The following is a 27,266-nucleotide window of genomic DNA, read 5'->3' on the forward strand; positions in this document are numbered from 1 at the left end:
CAGCAGATCCCTGCAGTGCGTTCCCGCACCGCTCCTCCCCGGGAAGGAAGGGGAGTCTCCCCGGATCTGCTGCTTGTTGGGTCCCTGCTGGAGGATCCGTGCCCCGACTGGGCCGCAGATCACGGTTTATGGCAACCGCGAGCTGAGAGCCCGCCACTCTGCTCCGTCTCTGCAGCCGGCTTCCCCGCTCTGATACCTGGGAGCTCTGGCGCACTCAGGCACCCCCGGTCTCTCTGTGACCCCAAGGGTCCTGAGACCACACTGTCCCGGGAGGATTCCACCCCCCGCTTAGCCACTGCAGCGACGTCCCTCCGCCAAGCCAACTTCTAAAAGGTCCGATTTTGTGCTCCGCGGCTCTATCACTTGCCAGAAGCGGCCGGCGGAGGCCCCTCCCCCGCCATCTATCCTCCCGAATATTGCCTCGGATTCACTTCTCCGCACGCCCTACCTTCCAGTAAGTGGTTGCTTCTCGGTTCAGAGTTGTTGCTACTCTCCTGTTCGATCTCCTGTTGAGTTCGTAGGTGCTCAGAATGGTTTGATCCCTATTCAGCTGAATTCCTGAGACCAGACGAAATCTAGGTCTCCTACTCCTCTGCCATCTTGCTCCGCCCCCTAAAGATTTTATTTATTTATTTGAGAGAGAGAGAATGAGAGATAGAGAGCATGAGAGGGAAGAGGGTCAGAGGGAGAAGCAGACTCCCCGCTGAGCAGGGAGCCTGATGCGGGACTCGATCCCGGGACTCCAGGATCATGACTTGAGCCGAAGGCAGTCGCTCAACCAACTGAGCCACCCAGGCGCCCTGTCTTCTTTTGTATTAAGTAGACATTAATTTTCTTGTTTCTTTTACTGTACTTTCTGATTTGTTTTCAGAGTGCTTGCCCTAGGGATTATAATATCTTAATTTAAAACAATCCCGTTTGGATTAATATCAATTTAATTTCAATAGGATTCACAAACTTTGTTCCAATATAGCTTCTTCCCTTCCCCTTCCTTCCCGCTCTTATTGTAATACATATTACATTGTTATACATTATAAGCCCATCTATATGGCTTGGTAACTAATGCTATATGCAGTTGTCTTTTAAATCAGATAGGATTTAAGAAAAGAGTTATAAACAAATATATTTTATACTGTTTTTATATTTACCTATATAGCTAAGCTTTATCAGTATTCTTTATTTTTTCGTATGTATGCAAGTTAATTTCTAGTATCCTTTTATTTGACCTTGAGGGACCCCCCTTTTTTTCCCAAATTTTTTTTTAAATTCTAGTTGTTAACATACAGTGTAATACTGGTTTCAGGAGTAGAATTCAGTGATTCACCCCTTACATGTAACACCCAGTGCTCATCATAACAAGTGCCCTCCTTAATCCTCATCACCCATTTAGCTCGTCCCCCATGCACCTCCCTCCATCAACCCCTGAGGGATTCCCTTTGGTATTTCCTTCAGGGTAGGTCTGCTAGTGATGAATTCTATTGTTTACCTAGGACTGTCTTAATTCATCCTTTACTTTTTTTTTTTTTTAAGTATAGTTGAAACACAATGTAACATGAGTTCTAGGTATGCAACAGTGATTCAACGGCTCTATATGTAATGCTCTCCTAACCACAAGTGTAACTATAGTCAGTCACCATACAGTGCTGCTACAGGACTGCTGACTCCATTCCCTGAGCTGTACCTTTCAGCCCCACGGTTTATTCATTCCATAAGTGGAAACCTGTACCTTTGTCTCCCATTCACCTCTTTTTGCCCATCCCCCTGTCTCCCTCCCCTCTGGCAACCACCAGTTTGTTCCCTGTATTGATGGGTCTGTTTCTGCTTTATTTGCTCATTTGTTTTGTTTTTTAGATTTCACATATAAGTGAAATCATATGTATTTGTCTTTCTCCGTCTGACTCATTTCACATAGCATTATACCCTTTAGGTCCATCCATGTTGCACATGGCAAGATTTAATTCTTTTTTCTGGCTGAGCAATATTCTGTTGTGTGTATATACATCTATATATATAGATTTATATATATACATATATATACACATATATACCACATCTTCTTTATCCATTCATCTATTGATGGACCCTTAGGTTGCTTCCACATCTCGGCTATTGTAAATAATGCTGCAATAAACATGGGGTGAATGTATCTTTTTGAATTAGAGTTTTTTCCCCTTTGAGTAAATGTCCAGTAGTGGAATTACTGGATTGTATGGTATTTCTACTTTTAATTTTTTGAAGAACCTTCATACTGTTTTCCACAGTGACTGCACCAATTTACATTCCCACCAACAGTGTACGAGTGTACTTTTTCTCTACATCCTCACCAACATTTGTTGTTTCTTGTCTTTTTGATACAAGCCATTTTGACTGGTGTCAAATGATAGGTGATAATCTCAGTGTGGTTTTGGTTTGCATTTCCCTGATGTGATCATCTTTTCACTTGTCTGTTGGCCCTCTGTATGTCTAAAATGTCTCTTCAGGTCCTCTGCACAATTTTTTTAGTGTTGAGTTGTATAAATTCTTTTTTCTTTTGACAGTTGTATAAATTCTTATAGCTTGGATATTAACCATTTATATATCATTTGCAGATATCTTCTCCCATTCAGTAGGTTGCCTTTTCATCTTGTTGATGGTTTCCTTCACTGTGCAAATTATTTTAGTATAGTCCCAGTAGTTTATTTTTGCTGTTGTTTCCCTCGCTTCAGGAGACATATCTAGAAAAATGTTGCTAAGGCCAGTATCAGACAGATTACTGCCTCTGTTTTCTTTTAGGGGCTTTATGGTTTTAGGTCTTATAGTTAGGTCTTTAATCCATTTTGAGTTTATTTTTGTGTATAGTGTAAGAAGTGGTACAGTTTCTTTTTTTTACATGTACCTGTCCAGTTTTCCTAGCGCTATTTATTGAAGACTGTCTTTTCCCCATTGTATATCCTTATGGGTTTTTAAAAAAATTTTATTTGTTTAGTTGAGAGAGAGAGAGAGAGAGAGAGAGAGGGAGGGAAAGCATGAGCAGGGGGAGGGGCAGAGGGAGAAGCAGGCTCGCCGCTGAGCAGTGAGCCAGATGTAGGGCTTGATCTGAGGACCCTGAAATCACGACCTGAGCTGAAGGGAGATCCTTAACCGACTGAGCCACCCAGGCGCCCCTCTTACCTCTTTTATCATAGATTACTTGACTATATAAGTGTAGGCTTATTTCTAGACTCTCTATTCTATTGATCTATGTGTCTATTTCTACTTTTAAAGGGTAGTTTTTCTGGGTATAGAATTTTTGAGGGGCGTTGGGTGGCTCAGTTGGTTGAGCATCCAACTCTTGGTTTCTGCTCAGGTCATGATCTCTGGGTTGTGAGATTGAGCCTTGTGTCAGGCTCTGCATTCAGTATGGAGTCTGCTGGTTCCTCTTCCTCTGCCTCTCTCTCTCTCTCTCTCAAATAAATAATCTTTAAAAAAATTTTTTTTGCTTGTCATTCTTTTTTTTTTTTAAGATTTTATTTATTTATTCGAGAGAGAGAGTGAGTGAGAGAGAGAATACAAGCAGGGGGAGGGGCAGAGGGAGAGGAAGAAACAGACTCCCTGCTTAGCAGGGAGTCTGATGCAGCAGGGAGTCTGATGCAGGGCTCCATCCCGGGACCCCATGATCAGGACCTGAGCTGAGGCAGACTCTTGAGTGAGTGAACCCCCCTGCTTGTCATCCTTTTTCTTTCGGCACTTCGAATATGTCAGCACTGCCCTCTAGATTCAGTGTTTTTTTTTTTTTTATAAGAAGTCAGCTGTTAATCTTACTGAAGAATCCCTGTATATGATGAGTTACTTTTCTCTTTCTGCTTTCAAAATTCTCCCTTTATCGTAGGCATTTGACAGTTTGACTATGATGTATCTAGGTGTGGCTCTCTCTGAGTTTATCCTCTGGAAGGTTTTTGAGCTTCTTGGATGAGTGGATTAATATTTATTAAACTTTGGACTTTTTTGGCCACTATTTCTTTATATAGTTAAATAGAACAATAACCTTTCTCTTCTCCTAGGACTATGTTGTTTATTGGTATTCTTAATGGTATCTCACAGATCTGTGAGGCTCTTAACTTTTCTTCATTCTTTTTTTTTTCTCTTTCTCAGATGGGATAATCTCAATAATTTATCTTTAAGCTCATGGATTCTTTTTTCTGCCAACTCAAGTATGCTGTGTAGCCCCTCTATTGAAGTTTACATTTCAGTTATTGTATTCTTCAACTCCAGAAATTCTGTTTAAATTTTCTTTGTTTTAAATAGTTTCTATCTCTTTATTGACATTCTTTACTTGGTGAGACCTCATTTTTATGCTTTCTTTTAATTCTTTGAGCATAGTTGCCTTTAGTAATAGCTAATTTATAGTCCTTGCCTAATAAGTCCAATATTTGGAATTCCTCAAAAACAGTTTGTATTGACTATGCTTTTTCCTGTGTATTAGCTGTACTTTTTTGTTTCTTTGTGTGTCTCATAACTTTTTATTGAAAATTGGACATTTCAAATAATACAGTGTGGTAACTCTGGAAATCAGATTCTTCCATCCCCCAGGGTGTGTTTTTGCTGTTTGTGTAGTGACTTTCCTAGGGGAGTTCTGTAAGGTGTGTGTTCTTTGTCATGTGTGGTGGGTCTCTGTTTGGTGAGCTAAGTCTGCTAATGATTAGAAAGAGACTTCCTTAACTACCTTGAACCTGTAAGTCTCTCTCTGAGTGTCAAGGGGCTGTGTGTGTGTGTGTGTGCATGTGTGTGCACATACACGTGCATGAATGCACGTGTGTGGTGTTGGGGCACACCTTCAGTGCTCTGGCACTTTATAAGTCTGTCTTAACCTTAACTTGCACAAAGCCTCAATGTCAGCCAGACATTGGCTTTTCTCAGATCTTGCTTGGGCATTCACAGAGCCCTGTACATGCACATGGCATTCTAGATCCGCAGTAATGTGTTAGGGATTTTCAAAGCTCCACCGTGGACTTCTCATTTCCCTGAGTTTTTGTTTATTGGCATCCCTCTTGTTTGCCTCAACTGCTGTAGCCACCTCAGGCAGCTGAGATGTTAAACACTTGCCACTATTTTCAAAAATTGACCTGTGGTTAGGGTTTCTCACTGAGCTAGCTCTGAGCCAGGTCATATAAAGAGCAACCCTGTGAATGGGACTTTCTGAGAAGCTCCAAACCTGTTCTGCCCTTTCGAGTGGTTGTTAGGCTGTCGGTTTTCATAGCTACAAGGGTTGTGAAGCTGTTAATTTTCAAGGCTGCCAGAGAGTTGGGGAAAGGGTTCTTGGAGTGAGACATATTAAAAATGCATAAAGCTTGCTGTTCTTACTGAAAGTCAGTCATTTTCTTGATTAAATATTCCTTGAGTTGTTGGTAGCCTTTCACTTCCAGAGTTCTGAAAAAGCTGATTTTGACCATTTTTGCTAGTGTTCTCTTTGCTCTTATGGAGGAGTGGATTTTTAGAGGTCTTATTCCACCCTTCTAGAAGAGCTTCTGGACATTCTCTTTTTCAAAGCAAAACCTTTATCTGCTCTTTTTCTACCATGGCTAAACCAGTCTGGTCAGAGTAATTTTGTATCTTGTGATTTTCTGTGTTTGATATGTTTAATCACTTAACTGATTAATTTCATTGTACAATTTAATAATACACCATTTAGTACTGTATAACTAAGAAGGTATCACCGATTTATGTATTCAAATGTTCATAATTTATGACAATTTAGGAAACTTTATTTTTAAATCTTTCATAGCATTGACACTTTATCCTCTCAAAGATTTCCTTCTGGTGAAGAACTAGGAGCAGCTAAATTGACTGTACAGAGGTCTGATGATTTTCTTCATGATCCTGGCCAAAAGAGGAAAGAAACAAATGGCATACTGCAGGTAAAGTGGAAACAGGATATTAAAATTGATGATGATTAGTAATATAGAAGTTATCAGGACAGAAAGCAAACAGAAAGATGAAGAGAAAGTACTGAAAAAGACACATCAACTTAGTCTATTTTCTTTACAAAACTTTTCCAGAAGTCCTTACTAAGTGATCTCTACTCATGGCTCCTTGGCCATTGCTAGCTTTCCAGCTTCTATTGGAGAGGAGAAAAAGGGGAAAGAGAACTGTAAATGACCCTGTTTAGCCAGTCCAAAGTGTCTGCCATGCCTACCTGGAGCCAACTTGCTCTTATATTGTTTTTGCTTTCTTTCCCATATAATAACTTTTATTGGCCACTGGACTGCCCAGCACTTCCGTGGACTTCCCAGCCCTATTTCACTTAACATTCACATTAGTACTTCTAAATGGAAAGAAACGTTAATTGCTAACTTTATTTTTTTATTTTTAATTGAAGTATAGTTGACATACAATAAAAGTTTCAGGTGTACAACATAGAAGTTCAACAAATATACATTATGAAATGCTAATCATAATAAGTGTAGTTACCATCAGCCCAGTACTGTTTTATAGCTCTTCAATTTGACAAATTGAGTCCTTAGAATATATTGGCATAGTGTATGGCCCCAACTATAGTTATAGCTCTTGTTTGCATTAAAATAATTAATATGAACTTTATATGGTAACATTTTTGCCTTTTTTTCTTTTAAGCCAAAAGAATCTCTGATTATGTCAAGGCTTGCTGATCTTCCACAGAATTCCATTAAGCTTCAAACAGCCAATAAAAGATCCATCTTGAAAGATGCTGAGAAGATTTTGAGAGGAGTACAAAACAATAAAAAAGTCCTTGAAGAAAACCTGGAAGCTATTATTCGTGCAAAAGATGGCGCTGCCATGTATTCGTTTATCAATGCTCTGTCTACTAATAGGTAAGACAGGATGTTGGCATCCTCAGGCTGTTTATGAAACTGCCAGTTGTATAGGCTTTCTTAATTGTTTTTCTGTGCTTCATTTTGCTCAATGTGTTTCAGTGTTTTGAAAAGGTCCTTTATTTCCTTTGACAATGTGGACTCACTATAAAGTTAGAATTTTGATATGTACATGTTGCTATTACTTTTTACAGATGTAAAATTTTACTTAAAATTTTTTTTCTCTCTTTGGTATATATCTTCTGGGATCTATTCAAATATCCTTCAAACATTTGATGAAAACTAATAACATTGGTTTTTCCTTTTCAGATGAAGGCTATTGGGCTATACAGTAGATTTAAAACTGGATAAGAGTCCCGATCTAGGTCCTATTCTCAGAACATTAAATGCTAATTTAAGACAATTCTTTTTTTCCCTTTTGTAGAGAGATGTCAGAGAAGATCCGGATCAGAAAGACGGTGGATGAGTGGATTAAAACTATTTCTGCAGAAATTCAGGTAGGTATTAGAAAAAACAGAATTAAGAGAATTCTCAAGAGATAATTTCTTTTTTAATTTCTTTTATTTTTTAAAGATTTTATTTATTTATTTGAGAGAGAGAATGAGATAGAGAGAGAGCATGAGAAGGGGGAGGGTCAGAGGGAGAAGCAGACTCCCCGCTGAGCAGGGAGCCCGATGTGGGACTCGATCCCGGGACTCCAGGATCATGACCTGAGCCAAAGGCAGTCGCCCAACCAACTGAGCCACCCAGGTGCCCCTCAAGAGATAATTTCTAAGTATCATACTTACTCTCAAAACAGTCCTTATTATAAATCTACTTATTTTTCATTTCATTCTGTTATTCTTTACTTAGTAATGAGTTTCATTTTACTTAGCAAGTGCTTCTTCTCATAAATTATGGCTCTTAAGTGGCAAATTGTTGGACAATAACTAAAATATGAGTAATTTGAAAGAAAATTTAGCAAAAGCATTTAGAGAAAAAAAAAGTATACTTAAAAAACATTTCAAGACAGCAGATTTAGAAGCACTGGCTTGCCTTAGTAAAAACACCAAAATTATTTAAAGGGAAAATACCCCACATGATTTCTAAGATTACTATGTTTACAGAAGTCAGTTCCAGATGGAAAAAGTACCACTTTATTTATTTATTTACTTATTTATTTATTTATTTTTACATTTGTTATTTTTATTTTTTAATTTATTTTTTAATTTAATTTTATTATTTTATGTTAGTCACCATACAGTACATCATTAGTTTTTGATGTAGTGTTCCACGATTCATTGTTTTCATATCACACCCTGTGCTCCATGCAATACATGCCCTCCTTAATACCTATCACCAGGCTAACCCATCCCCCCACCCCCCCCCCCTCTAGAACCCTCAATTTGTTTCTCAGAGTCCACAGTCTCTCAAAAATATGGAATGCTTCATGAAAAAGTGCCACTTTATCACATCCCAAAGCTCATGGTGGATCTTCAGAAATTAGCATTACAAAAATCTAGGAGAGTTTTTATTAGAGGGTCAGTAGTTTAAAGAAATTCTTAAAATGTATACATTGGAGGGAGCAGAACTAGACAAATTAACCCTGTTATTTTCATCTTTGGGTGCAAAGTGTTTCTTTCTGACTGTGAGATGTGTGTATATGCTTCTTCACAATGGTAGCCAGACGATGTGTCGGTTCAGTTTCCACAGCAATAAATGCTAAAATGTATTTTTAAACTTTATTGTTTAAGAATATATATCTCTAATGTTATGAAGAAATGTTATTATCTACAATGTGATGCACCAAAAAAAAAAAAATTAAATGGAAGAGTGGAGATTAATTTTGGCTCTGCAGACAACTGGCAATGTATGTCTTCTATTACTGTGAATTCATTACAAAGTATGTTTAAATCTTCAAGCTATTTTAATTTATAAATATTTATTGCAGTTTTATTGCAAAGTTGTTTACTTTTTGAAATTTATTTTTTTTAATTTAACTTTTTGAACATTTACTCTAGTCCTATGGTTCAAACATCAAAAAATGTAAGATTTATAATGAAAAATTTCCCTCCTACTCTTGTACCTCATCTACTATTTCTCATTCCCCCTGCTCCATAAGGCACTAATCTTTTTAGTTTTTGTTTATTCTTCCAGAGTTTTTATTCATATGTAAGCTGATATAATTTATTTACAAAGCATTTAAAACTGCTAAAGTATATTTCTACAATAACAGAAAATAAATTCTAATACTTTAGTTGTGAAAGTGCTACTTGGATATGTTTTAAGTAATTTAAATTTTGGTTATGTTAAGGATGAACTGTCAAGAAAAGACTACAAACAAAAGAGATTTGATCAGAAGAATCAAAGGACCAAGAAAACTCAGAATATGAGTAAAGATATTAAAACTAACGTGCAAGACAAAACAGTAAACGATTCTGTAATTCAAAGAAAACATTCTCAAAAACAAAAAGAAGAGGGTTTTAGAAATCCACCCATGAGGAGCATGCCTGCTTCAAACCTACAGAAAGAGAGAAAAGAGGTAAGATCCTACTCTGGTTTTGTGACATGAAGGTTGCATTATAATTAATTATTTCATTTCCTTTAAGCTTTAAATAATGAAGTGAATATGAAAATGTTTTAAAAACATGAAGGACTACATAAATGTAAACTGTCTTTAAACTATTGATATTTAATGTTTTGGGAATTCATTATGTGGGAAGCAGTGCACAAAATATATAGTTTCTTCCTTCTGGATCTCACACTTAGAATCATAATATTTTAGTTATAGCAGATGTATCTAGAGATCATCTAGTCCAAAAATGAGATTCTCTATAGCTTGTGCTACTCAAAATTGTATTTCATCTTTATATATATATATGTGAATATACATATTTTTTGTTTATTTTTCAGTTTAACAAATATGTCTAGTGCCTACGGATTGTGAGGTTTGGTACTAGATGCTGTGGAGGGTATGTTTTTGGCTGCTTTAATTAGGCTGTAACTTTCTTAATACCAAACATGGATTGTTGGACACATTAGTAAAGCATCTAATTCAGTGCTGAGCACTTAGTAGATCCTCAATAAATGCTACCTTGTTGTAGCATTTAGATTATGATTGAAGGCAGGATCAGGAATGTAGAAAATCATTTAAAGACTTGATTTATATTATATTATTGTAATTGCATATAATAAGTATATCAAATATGTCTAAACCTTACTTCTTGGTGCTGAAAATATGCTTAGTAGTATAAGAACCTTTGTTTTTTGAGTGGATGATTTTTATATTTACCTTTCATGTTTTTGAAAACCATAAATCATTAAAGCTATAGTTTGAAAATTAAATTTACAATTTAAGAGCCACTTAAAATAGAGGACTTTTCTGACCTGATAATTCTTATTATAGTACTTAAGCTGGCCAAAGAAGGCTTTAGAAAATTGAGGTGTGTTTGATGACTATTTCTTTGGTGAGTTGAATAACTTTGTGTACTTAGGGATTTTTGAAAGCAACCACAGTGGTACAAGACGAGGATTTTATGTTACAAATTTATGGAAAACCAATTTATCAGGGCCATCGCAGCACTCTTAAAAAAGGACCGTATCTCAGATTTAATTCTCCATCTCCTAAGTCCAAACCACAGAGACCAAAACTAATAGAACGAGTTAAAGGTAAGGAACTTCATTTTTCTGTGGTAAACCTCATTTTTTATGCTGTCAGTTTAATATGTAAAGTTTAACTTTTTCTTTTTTTATGACTCATAAATATGGTTCAAATTATATAATGCTTAGGCATTCCTTCTTTTTTTTTCTTTAAATTTTTTTATTGTGATGTTAATCACCATACATTACATCATTAGTTTTTGATGCAGTGTTCCATGATTCATTGTTTGTGCATAACACCCAGTGCTCCACGCAGAACGGGCCCTCTTTAATACCCATCACCAGGCTAACCCATCCCCCACCCCCCTCCCCTCTAGACCCTCAGTTTGTGTCTCAGAGTCCATCGTCTCTCATGGTTCGTCTCCCCCTCCTTAGGCATTCCTTCTAAGAGTAGGAAGAAATAGACTACTTCAAGGCATAGAATGGGAATAAGTGGGGAAAAAATATAGACCAGATTCAAGGCACAAGATAGGAATAAGTGGGGGGAAAGATAGGATTAGGTGGTATCTTCATATAAAGCATGATAAAATTTGCATTTTTGAGATGATATCTTGAACAATTTAAATTATAATCTAGGGAAAGTGGACATTTCCTTGAAGACATTGCTGTATCATATTCTTTATGAAACAAGATCAGCCATATGCTGTATATTATCACAAAAGGACTTATGTAGTAAAGGTGAAAAAAATTTTTTGGTTCTTTTGTACACCACTAAAAATAACTTCATTTATTACTGTAAGTTTTGACTCACATCTACCATTTCACTAGTATAATATTTATTTATTAAAGATTCATTTATTCTAGATAGAGCACACGTGCGTGTGCATGCCTAAGTGGTGGGGAGGGGCGGAGGGGGAAAGATAGAGAATCCTCAAGCAGACTCCCCACTGAGTGTGGAGCCTGCTGTGGGGGTTGATCCCACGACCAGAGATCATGATCTGAGCTGAAATCAAGTCAGACACTTAACTAACTGAGCCATCCAGGCACTCCTCTCTAATATATATAAATGTAACTCTTCATTAAATATGGAATCTGTTGACTGGTTACATTTTGAAATTTCTCAGCTTGTACTCTAGCAGCTAGTAAGCTTCAACAGTATGTGATAACTAGTGGACACCAACTCATTTTTGTTTCTTATCCTTTCTGGAAGTGGAGCTGTGGCATTGCTTTAGTTTTCTGTTCCTTTCCTTTATAAAAGTTAGGTGATCATGTAGGGTGTCATTTTATCTAGAAATTGTACTGGTGTTATTAAGTATTTAGCTTATAGGTAATATTTCCTGTTTCCATTTGTTTATTGGTGCTTTGCTATTAACTTATATTTGGACTTTTGAAAGCCTTTGTAAAAAATAACTTGAGGTCTTAAAATACTTAAAAATCCAAAAATAATTTTAAGTAACTTGTTCAATGGTGGAAGGGACTAAGAACCTGTGGAAACGTGCTTATTTTGGGGTCTTAGTGCCTGTTATTTTCTCTTCCTGGAGAGCTTTTCCCTCAGACCTTTGCATGGCTTCCTCTCTCAGCACTTTGGATCGCTGTTCTTAGATGTTAGCTCCTCATAGAGGTCTACCCTGACCATCCTATCCAAAAAATGATCTTCTACATCTCTCTTATCCTCTTGCCCTGCCTTATTTTTCTTTTTTTTTAATAGTTTTTAATTTTATTCTTTACTCAGGATATTTATTGAGTACACGTTATAATGATACTCTGTACTTAAAGGAGAAAATGATAACTTGCTTTAAATCTAAACAATATACTATTCTTATAGCAGACAGTAGGAATTTCCCTCCTTTATTAAGTTCTTATTTTAGGATGTATCAGTTTGTACTCCTCCTAAAAGGCATGGCATTAAAATACAAAAAAGATGAGTTTTTTCCTCCTGCTTCCAAAATTCTTGTTACCCTAGATGATCACGAGAAGAGTTAAAGGTAAAAAATTAACATGTACAACACATCATCACAACAATTCCCAGCTGAATTTTTTCCATATGGCATTTTTGTAAATTAAAATTACTAACTAAATCAAAGATCAGCAAGTAGTTGCCAAGTGATGAAGACTTTAAACCCTAAAGCAACTATGTAATTAATCTGGCAACTTAACTTTGTAATTCAAACCTAGTAGAATAATTTAGAGGTAAAAAATCCTAATAATTTTAATTTATGATGTGGGAGTATATCTATATATGTATATAGATATGACCACATTATAAATTTGTGTGTGTTTTTTTGGGGTTTTTTTTTTTTTTGGTCACCTCTTCCAAGATCAAGAGGAAAACAGTAATTCATTTAAGTTAGAACTGGGCACACCTTTTAAAAAATTTCAACAGTATGTTTCCTTTATATGGTATTACAATAAATGTTCCTGCCTTATTTTTCTTAATAGCTCTTTTCACAATCTGATGTTATATATATGTTTTTTAACTTTTATTTTTTATATGCTTTTTTTTTAATTTGAGTATAGTTGACACACAATGTTACATTAGTTTCAGGTGTACAACTTAGTGATTTGACAAGGTTATACATTATACTTAGTATACCACAAGTGTAGCTACCATCTGTCCTGTTATATTGTTATTACATTGACTGTATTCCTTGTGCTCTGCCTTTTATTCCCATAAGTTATTCATTCCATTACTAGAAGACTGGATCTCCCACTCCCCTTCACCCATTTTGTCCAACGCCCTACCCACCTCCCCTCTGGCAACTATTGGTTTATTCTTTGTATGTATAGGTCTGATTCTGTTTTGTTTTTTTTTTTAACAAAGAAAACTTGTGTTTATTGAGCATTCAAAGCAAAACTAAAAATTTTTCTGTGGGATTGAGGCCTCAATAGAATAATTTTCTATCCTTGCTATAGACATTTTCTCTTGTAACTGGAGATTAATAATTTTATATTTTATTTATTTTAAATTTTAAAAATATAGAAAATACAGAAAAAAGCTTTATAAGAAAATATATCCTCTGTAATCTCACTACGAAATTTGGTAAATTTCTGGTATTTTCTTCTGTGTTTACTTTTTTTTTTTTTTTCTTTTTAAATCAGTTTAGTTAACATATACTGTATTATTAGTTTCAGAGGTAGAGGTCAGTGATTCATCAGTCTTATATAATACCCAGTGCTCATTACATCAAATGCTCTCCTTAATGCCCATCACCCAGTTTCCCCAACCCCCCACCCTCCTCCCATCCAGCAACCTCTAGTTGTGTTTCCTAGAGTTAAGAGTCTCTTATGATTTGTCTCCCTCTCTGTTTTCATCTATTTTATTTTTCCTTCCCTTCCCTGTTTTGATTCTTAAATTCCATGTGGAAAAAATTCCACATATGAAATCATATGGTTGTCTTTCTCGGACTGACTTGATTCTGCTTTTTGTTTGTTTGTTTTTAGATTCCAGTAAGTGGAATCATATGATATTTGTTTTTCTCAGTCTGAGTAATTTCACTTAGAACAATACCCTCTAGGTCCATCCGTGTTTTCTCAAATAGCACAGTCTCCTTTTTTATGACTGCAAAATATTCCACTGTATATATACACCGTATCTTTATCCACTCGTCTATCGATGGACATTTAAGTTGTTCCATATCTTGGCTATTGTAAATAATGCTACAATAATCATAAGGGTGCATATATCTTTTCAAATTAGTGTTTTCGTTTTCTTTGGTAAATATGCAATAGTGGAATTATTGGATCATATGGTATTTCTATTTTTAATTTTTTGAGGAAAGTTCATACTGTTTTCCACAGTGGCTATACCAATTTACATTCCCACTAACAGTGCATGAGGGTTCCTTTTTCTCCATATTCACTTATTTCTTGTGTTTTTATTTTATTTTATTTTATGTTAATCATCATACATTACATCATTAGTTTTTGATGTATTGTTCCATGTTCATTGTTTGTGTATAACACCCAGTGCTCCATGCAGAACGTGCCCTCTTTAATACCCATCACCAGGCTAGCCCATCCCCCTCCCCCCCTCCCCTCTAGAACCCTCAGTTTGTTTCTCAGAGCCCGTAGTCTCTCATGGTTCATCTCCCCATCTGATTTCCTCTCTTCATTTTTCCCTTCCTACTATCTTCTTTTTTTTTTTTAACATATAATGTATTATTTGTTTCAGAGGTACAGGTCTGTGATTCATCAGTCTTATACAATTCATAGTGTTCACCATAGCATGTACCCTCCCCAATGTCTATCACCCAGCCACCACATCCCTCCCACCCCCCCACCACTCCAGCAACCCTGTTTGTTTCCTGAGATTAAGAATTCCTCATATCAGTGAGATCATATGATACATGTCTTGTGTTTTTTATTTTAGCCATTCTAACAGGTGTAAGGTAATAATCTCACTGTAGCTTTGACATGCATTTCCCTGATAATGAGTGATATTAGCATCTTTTCATGTGTCTATTGGCCAACTGTATGCCTTTTTTGGAAAAAGGTCTGATGTTATATTTTTGTTTATTGATTGTTTTCCTTACTAGACTGTAAACTCTATGAGTACAGTTGGTTTATTCAGTACTTTATTTCCTGTGTCTGGAGCAATGCCTGTGAAATGCTGAAAACATATATTTTAAATGAACGTTCAAGAAAAAAAAAACTCATTTAAGGGAATGAATGAATGCAAGACAACAGAATGAGAAAATATAGACGTGGTACTAAAATGTTTCTTCCTGGGATCATGAAGCTATATTTAAAAGTCTAGATTCATAAAATTACTCCCATATTAAAAGTAAAAATGTAGTAATGTCAGGAATTTATTTAGAAAATAGTTTCTTCTCCTTTATACTTTTCTTTACTTTCCTCAGTTTCCATAGAAATCAGACAAATTTCTAAGTTTTTAAGAATTCAGGATTCAGGGGCACCTGCCTGGCTCATTTGGAAGAGTATGCGACTCTTGATCTCAGGGTCGTGAGTTTGAGCCCCACCTTAAGTGTAGAGATTACTAAAAAAAATAAACTTAAAAAAAAGAATTCAGGATTTAATGTGTGTATGGATTTAATTAATAGGAATAGAAAAAATACAATGATATTAACTCCTGTAAGGTTTTAATAGGTGTAGAATTTGACTATGTGTACATAATTTCAAAGGATAAAGGCTGGTTATTCAGAATTATGTCATGAGTAAAATTTCAAAGGATAAAGGCTGGTTATTCAGAATTATGTCATGAGTGAAGGTGTAATGAGAGAATGAAAAAAAAATCCAATTCCAAATATGATCATTACCTTTTTTACCCATAGGGAAAAAATGTAATGAGTTAAATAAATAGTACAGTCTGAGTATTCTTCTGAATCTTTTATTCAACATTTTTTCCCTTATCATTAAATCATTGAATCTATCTTATCATAGTAGTTGTGCAAGTTGTTACATCTATTCAGGGGCTCAGAAACCATGGCCTACAAGTCAGCTGCCTGTTCTTATAAGTAATATTGGAACCTAGCTGCACTCATTTAGTTGTGACTGTAGCATGACTGCTTTCGTTTTAGTGGCGGAATTGAGATGTTGTAGCTGAGACCACATGGCCCATGAGACTAATATGTTTACTATCTGACCTTTTAAGAGAAAATTTTTGCCAACCCATGGTTTATGGGTTACGTCTATTTTGGGGCCTGATAACCTTATTATATAGAATGAGATCTTTCTGTGAGGAAGAGTTCCTGTATTTCTAGCTGGATAGATGTTCACACTATTTTAAAATCTCTGCCACTGATAATTATTACAGGCACTAAAGTTAAGTCAATAAGAACACAAACTGACTTTTATGCAACAAAACCTGTGAAAATGGATTCCAAACCACAACATCCCGTGACTGCTGTGCTTCCTCCTGGTGATCAGCAGTACTTGTTCAGCCCAAGCAGAGAAATGCCTACTGTTTCAGATACACTGGAAGGTCATCTGATTCCTATGGCCATTCTTTTAGGTAAGTCCCAACAAAATACACAGCATGAATTTTAAATTCTTATCAGCAGTGGCAGAACTGCTGATAAAGGACGTAGTAGTCTCCTACGTTTTCCTCTCTGTGTTATATCTGTGGGTAGGGCCTCCAAATGTGTCTTCCTCCGTGTAATCGCTGTCTCTGAAATAAAGGCTTCCCATTGTAGTTTCAGTCACAGGAAACATTCCTTTGGCATTTTATAATACATTGCTGTAGATGAAACAAAGTAAGAAAAAAGTTTAGATATGTTATAGATTTCATAATAATTAAAGAATTAAAAAAATTTGGTTTAACGTCATGTCTTAGGCAAAGTACTTTGAAGTAATTTTATGTACTTTTGACATGGTAAGTAAAAATTGCATGGTTGTGTATTCTAAAACAGTAGTTGGTTATTTACTTATTTGAGGTCTCTCAGAATCATTATTGTAAAAATTTAACAAATCATTTTTGCTTCTGCACTAGCTCTTCAAATCTGGTTAGCTATTTTTTTTTCTGTTAGTGTCTTTGCTATTCTTTCTTAAATTTGATGAATGACTTAAATATGAATATTTTCCAACAGAAGGGAGAATTTTTCATTTTTGATATTATGGGTTAATGGCATGTCAGCTTGGTAGCTGTCTCTGTTCAAACATGCCTCCCGTTAGTGTAGTAGGTAATACTTACAAATTCCCTGCTGTGTGCCAGGTACAGATTTAAGCACTTTACATATATGAATTTATTTAATCTACCCTGTAAAATACATGGTAATGTACCAGTTTTATAGATGAAGAAACCAAGGCACAGAGGAGTGTAGTAACTTGTCAAAGGCCACACAACTCAAGTGGAGCTGGGATTCAAACCCAGTCAGTCTGGCTTTAGAGTCTATGCTTTTAAAGAGTGCACTGTTCCATCACTCTTTATTTTGAAATATAGGAAATAAATGGAACTTGTGAAGTGAAAGCTAAGTTTCTGATAGCTATGATAATTACCAAATAGTGGGAGGACATGCTATTTATTGGTAGTCAGTCACTAGTATTTTATTGTTGGTTTTATTTCTGTCCATTGTTGCTCTATAAAGATTTGAGAAAAATAACACAGTATAACACACTACACTTTAATCTTGGCTTTACCACTTACTGTTATGACCTTTTGCAAATTACGTTGTTTCTAAACGTGTTTTCTCAACTGTGAAATGTGGATAACATTAATACCTCATAGGCTTATTTTGAGGGTTAAATTAGATAGTGTATGTGAAGTGTCTGGCACACGAGAGTGCCTGATAAGTGTGAATTGCTTCTGAAAGGATGACGTGGTGAGTATGTTGACAGCGGTGATAATAGAAGGAAAGGTGATTGCGGATGGCACTTCCTTTTCAGGTGAGAGAGAATTCAGCCATAAAGATCTGGGTTGTGTATTTGATTTTTCCCTTTATTTCTGAAATAGTTGACTCATCTCTTCCCCAAACTTTTTAGGACAAACCCAAAGTAATAGTGATTTCATGCCACCTCCTGGAGTAATTGTAAACAAGCCACACCCTGTAACAGTGACTACTTCTATTCCTCCATCATCTCGAAAAACGGAAACTGGAATAAAGAAACCTAACATCGCAATTATAGAAATGAAGTCGGAAAAAAAGGATCCTCCTCAGCTTACTGTACAGGTATGTCAAGGTGCATGAATAGAAAATTTTAAGAAAAAAAAAATCTTTGGTTTAACTTTAGCACTTAAAATTTATTGCATTGCTTTATAAAAACTTTGCTTTCATCATGGGTCTTTTGTTCTTTAAAACTGTGATATTAATGTGATGTCTCTATCCTTGTTCTGTATGATTTAAGCTACTGTTTCTAAGCCAGTGGCTCGTATCCAGGTGACATGATGATATTCCAAAGGGAACAATTGAACAGTTTATTATAATTAATTTTAAAAGAATGAGTGTGACTTTAAACATATATAAGATTTGAATGAATGGAAAGAGAACTTATATGTGAAGATTAAATATTCAAGTTGTCAGTTCTTCCTAAGTTAATATATAATTTAAGTCAAATTGTAATTTAACCCCCCCCACCCACACAAACCATGTGTTTAGTTTTTTGTTTTTTTCTTTAACTTTAACTTAAGGATCATTTTGATGTTTGAAAGAACAAAGGGTTTTTTAGTACTGGACCTGTACAATGAAGTATTTCAGAAATAGCCTTGGTTACTTAAAAAAAAAATGTAATATGGGACACCTGAGTGGCTCAATTGGTTAAGCATCCAACTCTTGATTTCATCGGCTCATGTCATGATCTCAGTGTTGTGAGACTGAGCCCCACATTGGGCTCCAAGCTGGGCATGGAGTCTGCTTAAGATTCTCTCTCTCCCTCTGCTCCGCCCGACACTGACTCAAGTACTCTCTCTCTCAGCACTCTCTTGCTCTCTCTTAAAAAAAAAAAAAAAAAAGAATGTAGTATGTGGTAGTTACTTCATGTATTAGTAGTAAATAGGAGTCTTGTCAGTGAAATAATATATGTTGTAATTGGTTAATAATGTGGAGAATAGATCAGTTTTAGACTCTAACCTCCCACTGTATGGCACATGAGTTCTAAAGTTCTAAATAGGCAACAGGCAAAAGTATAACTGTAAAATGTAAAAACAGCAGAATTAGAATATAATTTCATGGAATCTTTATCAAAGCTGAAGCTAAGTCTGGATATGAGAGAAGAAAACCTACATATAATAAAAGAATAGATTTGAATCTGTAAAATCTAAAACTGAAGCTAATATAAAAAATTCCTATATAAAAAGGAAAACATACAATTAGAACATATGAAAGGAAGATGCTAGGTTAATTTTTAAATCTGAAGACTTCCATAAATTAATAAGAAAGCAGATGCAAATCCAATAATAGTCAAAGAACCTGAGTAGGACCTTACAGAAGAGGAAATATAGTTTATGAGCAAGAAAATGAATAATTTAAATCTTTCTAGTTACTAAGATAATCCAAATTAAAATAACAATAATATGCCTCCATTTAAAAACTTATTGCTGAGACAGTTATGTTTTTGGTGACATAAATAGAACTCATTTGGACTGCATTTTGGCATTAATTATCAAGAATTTTAAATATTCATGCTTTGTGATTCAGGAAGTTAATCTAGTATCTGGTTATCTAGCATGATGAAATAATTCAAAGTTAGGGGAGAGAAAACCCTGTATATATGAAGAAGTTTTTTGTGGTGATAGGTATCATAGTGGAAATATTAGGAATATCCTAATTGTTTGCCAACAGGAAAATGGTTAAATAATTACGGCATGTGTATTGTTGAAATATTATACAGTTATTTAAAATATAATTATTAAGTTTCTGTGGGAGCATGAAAGGTGCTTATAACCTAGTTAAAATGAAAAATCAGAAATAAATAGTAAAAAGGAAAGGGAAGATTGAAAATAAAGTTATCTTAAGATAGTAGGATTTTATGTGTTCCCCTTTATTTTCTAAATTTTGTAAAATATGCTTTCGTAACTTAAAAAATTGTTATCCGTTGACTTCTCAGTAAAAAGTTAAATATGTTATTGATGTATAGACTGACAAATATTTCAGTCAAAATGATGAACAGAAAGCTGGATGTTGTGTTTTGTTTTAGGTATTACCCAATGTGGATATTGATAGCATTTCGAATGGTAGTGCTGATGTCGATCTATCTGTGCCTAGTCCCAAAGAAGCATGTCCTCCTCTGAAAACCTTGATACAGGTATTCAGAAATTTATCAGATAGTTTTGAGTAATGTCTGACTACGGAGTTTAACTAATATTATTCCAGGCAAAGTCTTCCATTATATAATCTATTATAATAATTTAGGTTTTGAGGAAAAGTTTCAGAATGAATCTAGTATGGCTGATGAACTTGAAAAAGTAAGTTTGTTTAAGATCCTTATATTTATAAACACTGTGAAAGTGATAATTCTCAGTGTAGCTTTTTGGTAATTTAAGTTGTCTCATATGTGAAGAAAGAATTTCTATCTCTTTGGAGAAGAAACTTGATTTAAACAGGAATCACATTATAGTTTTCCTGAATATGAATTTCATAGTGATGGCTGGAGTTCATGTTTTGGGATGTTACTTTGTCAGTAGTGTATTGATATGATGCAAAAATAGGCATTTCTCCCTAGTATTTATTTGCTATTGAATGATGAAGCTCTAACTTTACAACACACTGAAATAACACTGTACTGAAATAACACTGTAACTTTCCCCAGCTTTCATCTGTTGGAAGAAAATGTGGTCCTCAAGGATACAGTTTTAAAGAGAGGGAAAACACCAACAATTTTTCATGATCAGAAATAGTAAAATAGGGGCACCTGGGTGACTCAGTCGGTTAAGTGTCTGCCTTCAGCTCAGGTCATGATCTCCGGGTCCTGGGATCAAGCCCTGCGTTGGGCTCCCTGCTCAGCGGGGAGTCTGCTTCTCCCTCTCTCTCTCTGCCCTCCCCCCGCTTGCATGTGCACTCTCTCTCAAATAAATAACATCTTTAAAAAAAATAAATAAAATAGAACTGACCCTAAATGGCAATTGTGCCTAATTTAATTTTTTCATCAGTAACTTTTTTTCACCAGAAGTTTATTAGAACATATGGCTACAGGGGCGCCTGGGTGGCTCAGTCATTAAGTGTCTGCCTTTGGCTCAGGTCATGATCCCAAGGTCCTGGGATCGAGCCCCGCATCGGGCTCCTTGCTCAACAAGAAGCCTGCTTCTCCCTCTCCCACTCCCCCTGCTTGTGTTTCCTCTCTCGCTGTGTCCCTCTCTGTCAAATAAATAAATAAAATCTTTAAAAAAAATCACATATGGTTACAAATAATTTTTTGGACTACTTATCATTCTCTCAGGAAGGGGCTAATGTGATTTTGGGGACTAGATTATTCAAGTGAGGCCTAGAGGCTAAATTAGTATAATAACTTTCTAATTTATTTGATTCTGTGTCTTTTTGTGAGTTTGTATATATGTATACTTACATATTTAACATATAAACACTGTTTTAACTACAGGAGAGAAATCATAATCCTATCAACCTGATCAATTGACTTAAGTTGCATTGTTGATGGAGTCATTGACAAAAACTTATATTTAGTTTTTGATAACTATTGAAATGAAACCTGATGTCTTGGGTACTATCTTGGATTTCATCTGTTTAATGAAATCAATTCTAAACAGGATATTAAAAAAATAGGGCCATGTAATTACAAGCTTATGTTATGGGTAGAAATATGATAAATTAGAAAGATATTAAGTATAACAAAATCTTTTTGAAAATGCTTTCTTAGACCCCAGAACTTATGAAGGTAGATGAAGAAGAGGTGAAGTTTCCAGGAACGAACTTTGATGAAGTAATCGATATCATACAGGTAACAAAGCTTAGAAACCGTGAGAAATTATTTTTATATTGTTGGCAATCCAGGAGGGTTTTTTTTTTTTTTGTCAATTCTTCAGATTTTCTATATAGACAATCAGGTCCTCTGCAAACAAGGACAGTTTTATTTCTTCCTTCCCAACCCCTTTTATTTCCTTTTATTGTCTGCTTGCATTAGCAAGGGCTTTTAGTACTGTGTTGAAAAGGAACGACAGGAGGAAACATCCTTGCCTTGTTCCTGATAGTTGAGTATGTTTTGACCATCAATATTACGTTACAGTGCTTTGAGAAACTTCCCTTCACTTTTGAGCTAATATATTTTTATTTTAAAATTATAAAGTTAGTATTCTATAATACAGTATTCTCTTCATCTATATCCTCTAGCTGCCTCAGTGAAACTTAATGATTATCAGATGGTTCCCATCTACATCTCATCTTTCCTGCTTCCTGTTTTCTTCCTCCTTTCCATTTCCTTTGGCTTCCCTCCCTCCATTCTATCCTTTCTTTATTCTGTTACATTGGTCTGTCTGATTTCTGGATTATTGGCAAGATCACCGGTTAGCTCATATTGAGGGAAAAAGTTGTGAGGGGTCTAAAATCCAAGAGAAGAGCCCATATAGCAGGAAGAGCTGTAAAAATCATAGAAATGGTAAAATAGAAGAAGGGGGAAAATAAGAGGAAGTAAAATATAAAGGATGGGAGAAAAGATCGTAGAACACAAACTATTGAATAATAAAATGTCAGTACCATTTCAAGACATTTGTTCATAGTTCTTTCAGAACTAAGACCAAGTTTTGTTCATCATAAAATCAAACCCTGTTTTAGAATATTAAGAGATACGCAGTATATTAAAGGTTTTTGTTCACTGGTTTGTCTTCTCATGTGAATTCCACATGAATGTTTCAAAGGCAAGAATCTTATTTATCTTTATATTTCTAATGTCTAGCAAAGACATTTGACAGCTGATTTTTTTTTCAATGTACAAGTGAAAGAAACGGTTCTAGAAATAGCAAATGATTTGGAGCCAAAGCCAAGTGTTCTGACCCTGGCTCTGCCACTTATTAGTTGTGGAGTTCATTTTTTGATGGGAGGATATTTAATCAAGTTATCATTTTTAAAGACTCCAATTTTTTTGAGATACATATTAAATCATTTACAGGTAAAATGATATCTGTGATTTGTTTCAAAATTATATGTGAAGGGTAAAGTGGATGGGGGGGATTATAGATGACACAAGTTAGCCATGGGTTGGTAATTGTTAAAGGTGGGGAACAGGTAGATGGGATATGCATAATTTATATGTAACCGATTTAGTATATGAGCGCTATTTTGTTTACTTTTAAACATATGTGATATTTTCATAATGAAAAGTTAAAAAATTTTCAGAAATTACTCCGTTGATCATGATATGATGGTGCAAATAATGTATAGGATAACCTAACTGCATATGTAAATGTAAATTTAGATTCAGAAAGAGGAAGCAGTGATATTTGGAAGCATCGGTTTTATTATGATAATAAATTAAGATAATAAATTTCTAGAGGGAAATGTTAATTTTTATGCAGGAAAAACCAAGTTATCTAGTCTGTTTTATGACTGCTTTAAATGAACACTGGATTTTAAAAGACAAAATAATTGTATAATTCAGGTTTCTTCAAGGCAATTTATATGACAAATGTGTGTATTATAAATAACATGATGCCACCTAATAAGAAATGCTATTGATTAATGTAGAAGTGTTGGTTAATTTACCGACCTAAGTTCCCTGCCTACACTGGTCACTCAGTAAATGGTAAACAGATACATGAATATAATAGTTTTGTTTTTATTGTTACCAGGAAGAGGAAAAACGTGATGAAATTCCAGAATACTCTGAACCAGTTCTGGAGTTTAACAGAAGTGTTAAAGTCATTTCTACAAAATATAATGGTCCTCCATTCCCGCCAGTTGCTTCTACTTTTCAGCCCACTACTGATGTTCTAGATAAAGTAATTCAGAGAAAAGAAACATTGGAAAATAGCTTAATTCAGTGGTGAGTTTACAGTGGTGTTGGTGTGAACAGAATCGTAGTAGCAGATTTAAATAGAAAGTATTTAGTTTTAGTTGAAAATCTTCCTTGTCTCCTTTTGTTTATTAAACTTGTCCTTTGCTACAGTCACTGGGAACTATCTGATATGATGTGAGGGTTTAACTAGTTGTTGAAGGTATTGTTTCTTTTCTTGAATATTTGTATTTAGGCTGTCTATTATGGCAAAAGAGGCTGTTGTTAAGTAACAAAAGCCTTAAAAATGTACATATTCTTTTTTTTTAAATGTATATATTCTTTAATCCAGTGATTCACATCCACAAATTCCTAAGGAAATAATTATGGTTCTGCTACTCAGCCATAGACTACTTAGCACATATAGTGCTTACCATAAACAAGGCATTGTTCTGCTTGTTACTTCTATAAACTTATGAACTCTGTTTTTATCCCTGTTTTTACCTGTGAGAAACTTTAAGGAAGTTATGGAATAAACTAAACTGAATAGTAATAGTTATCAAGATTAAACTTAGAAGAATATTAAATGATGTTGAACGATATTAATAAAGAGTATTCAATGATGTTCAAAGAAATTAATAATTACAAGACCTTACTCAAAAATAAATGTGCAGGGGCGCCTGGGTGGCTCAGTTGGTTAAGCGTCCGACTCTGGATTTCGGCTCAGGTCATGATCTCGGGGTCGTGAGATTGAGCCCCATGTTGGGCTCTGTGCTGGGCGAGAAGTCTGCTTAAGATTCTCTCTCCCCCTCTCCCTCTGCCCCTTCCCGCCCCCCACCCCCACTCGCATGTGCACTGTCTCTCTAAAAAAACAAAACAAAACAAACACAACAACAACAAGAACAAAACAAAAATGTGCATAGGGAAAAATTTGAAAAACATATACCAAATTGTTAGCTGTGTTTATCCATGAGTCTGGGATTATGTGTGAGCCTTTCTATTTTTTTAACTTATATATTTTCTAATTTCTCTACAATGAATATCTGTTACATGTATAATAATAATTTTTCATCAGCCTCTTAGGTGCTCTAAAGAAATGTACAGAAGTGGTCTCCTATTATGTTCCCCTTTTCCTTCCTCCTCGCCTTCCTCTTTGATTTCCGAAAAATGACCTCGGAAATAAATTGTCTTACCTTTTTAAGAGGAAAACTACCTGTATTGCAGTCTATATATTTATTTCTTTGAAGAGAGGGCAGCTGGACTTCTTTACTAACTCTGATGTTGTGTGCTATTATATAGGTGCTTTCAGAGTAGGGAACCCAACATTTTAGGTGCATGATATGTCAGATAATCCTTGACCTAAACCTTATTATGAATTTAAGAGGTCTGTTAAACTTTTCATTAGACTAATCTGCAAGTTTATTAAATGAAATTTAAATCTGTCTCCCACATGGAGATTTTCTTTCATGTTTATTTCACTGGGAGATACTTATTTTTTCTTTCCAGATTTAACTTTCAGAATTACTACTTTCACATGTAAATGTTTGTGTCCATGGGTAAAGTTTATTTTTAAGGGTGTTATTTCTAACACTTTATACATTCAGTCAAATTTAGGAATCCTCAACTTTTATTCCCCAGGGTAGAACAAGAAATAATGTCAAGAATTATCTCTGGGCTCTTTCCCATCCAACAACAGGCCATACCTAATGTCAGTGCTTCAGTCAGTGAGACAAGTGAACCATTGACTTCTGACATCGGTAAGTGAAATGGAATCTTTTACTTGTTTTTGGTATTGAAAGATAAAACCTTGGGGCACCTGGGTGGCTTAATTGGTTGAGCATCTGACTCTTGATTTTGGCTCAGGTCATGATCTCATGAGTTGTGGATAGAGCCCCACATTGGGCTTTTTGCTCAGGGGGGAGTCTGCTTGAGATTCTCTCTTTCCCTCTGCCCCTCTCTGCACACATGGGCTCTCTCTCTCCCTAATAAATAAATAAATCTTTTAAAAAAAGGTAAAACCTTCAAGTCGTGGATTTATGTATTTTAGAAGTAAGTTTAGAAGATAGGCTCTTACTTCTGATACCATTTCCCTGTTTTCTCTGTAGTGGAGGTAAGTTTTCTCTCACCTCCGTATCTCATTCTGCAGCATTCACATCATTCTATCCTTCCATCCCTCCCACCCCAGATCTCTCTGTTACTTCCCACAGCACTTTGGGTATATATTTGGTATGGGAACTATCAGATTGGATTACGATTGGTTTACATATCTGTTTCACTAGACTATAAATTCCTCGGGATTACAGATGTTTCTCCTTTAGTGCCTAGCCTCTGACACCTAATGAGACTTCGGGTATTCACTGAATGGACGATGGAGCCTCTTCATGGAACCCTTCATCTTTCCTCCTGTTCCTCTTCTGTCTTCTTTCCTTCTTTCTTCCTTTTCCTCCTCCTCCTCTTCCCTCTTCTTCCCGCTCCTTTTCCATCAGCTTCTTTGAGGTATAGTTTACTTGCCATAATATTCACCAATTCTAAGTGTACAGTTTGGTGAGTTTTGATAAATACACGCAACTGTGTATTAGCCACACAATCGTGGTAGAGAAAAACACTTCCATTGTTCCAACAAGCTCGTTCATGCCACATTGTAGTCTGTGCCTACTGGGTGGGCCCTAACAGCCACTGATCTGCATTCTATTACTCTATTTTTGCCTTTACTAGAATTTTATATATACGTAGTCATATAATATGTAGCCTTTTGTGTCTGCCTTTATTTAGCATAAGGCTTTGACAATCATGTTTTATGCATATAGTAATTTTACATTGTATGGCTCTATCATAATTTTTTTAACACAGTTGTCAGTTGATGGAAATTTGTAGTCTTTTCATTTGTGGCTATTATAAATAAAGCTATGATATGGATATTTCCAAGCAAATCTTTTAGACACATCTTTTAAGTTCTCTTGGTCATATGGTAAATAGATGTTTAACTTTATAAGAAACTGCTAAATATTTTGAGGCTGTTCTATTTTGCATTCCCAGCCAGGAGTGCATGAGAACTCCAGTTGCTCTACATCCTCACCAGCACTTGGTGTTGTCAGTGTTTTTAATTGTAGACATTCTGTAAGCGTGTAGAGATATCTCATTATTTGCATTTCCCTAATGACTAATGTATATTTTTTTCATGTGCTTATTTGCCACCTGTACACTTACTTTGCTGAAATGTCCTTTTAAATCTTTTGCCCATTTTTAAATTGAAGTTTGTGTCTTCCTGTTATTGAGTTGTAAAAGTTCTTTACTTACTCTGGATACAGTCCTTTATTGGATATATTTTGCAAATAGGTTCTCCTAGTTTGTGTCTTGCCTTTTTGCTTTCTCAGCATTATCTTTTGAAAACCAAAAGGCTGGGGCACCTGGGTGGCTCAGTCAGTTAAGTTTCTGCTTTGGCTCTGGTTATGATCCCGGGGTCCTGGCATCAAGCCCTGCATCAGGCTCCCTGCTCAGTGGGGAGTCTGCTTCTCCTTCTTCCTCTGCTGCTCTCTCTGTGGCTCCCCCTGC

General features: G+C 35.5%; 1 protein-coding gene across 12 annotated transcripts in view; it reads left to right on the top strand.

Moving 5' to 3' along the window:
• The window catches only part of KIAA0586 (KIAA0586 ortholog), a 129,361-nt gene that overhangs the window by 24,030 nt on the left and 78,065 nt on the right, over positions 1–27,266 (top strand). For 10 of the 12 annotated variants that reach the window (XM_025869952.2, XM_025869953.2, XM_073895278.1 and 7 more), the window contains 11 exons: positions 5,741–5,873; positions 6,589–6,806; positions 7,231–7,303; positions 9,100–9,327; positions 10,280–10,454; positions 16,159–16,356; positions 17,823–18,010; positions 19,974–20,081; positions 21,648–21,728; positions 23,572–23,765; positions 25,353–25,471. In XM_025869952.2, the coding sequence (XP_025725737.1) occupies positions 5,741–5,873; positions 6,589–6,806; positions 7,231–7,303; positions 9,100–9,327; positions 10,280–10,454; positions 16,159–16,356; positions 17,823–18,010; positions 19,974–20,081; positions 21,648–21,728; positions 23,572–23,765; positions 25,353–25,471 (1,715 nt within the window). The remainder of the gene's footprint in view (positions 1–5,740; positions 5,874–6,588; positions 6,807–7,230; positions 7,304–9,099; positions 9,328–10,279; positions 10,455–16,158; positions 16,357–17,822; positions 18,011–19,973; positions 20,082–21,647; positions 21,729–23,571; positions 23,766–25,352; positions 25,472–27,266) is intronic. The other 2 variants (XM_025869942.2, XM_025869946.2) reach the window with 1 other exon arrangement.

The sequence above is a fragment of the Callorhinus ursinus genome, unplaced genomic scaffold (assembly GCF_003265705.2).
Source record: "Callorhinus ursinus isolate GAN/ISIS: 27379988/994484 unplaced genomic scaffold, GSC_fseal_2.0 scaffold8, whole genome shotgun sequence".
Taxonomy (NCBI): domain Eukaryota; kingdom Metazoa; phylum Chordata; class Mammalia; order Carnivora; family Otariidae; genus Callorhinus; species Callorhinus ursinus.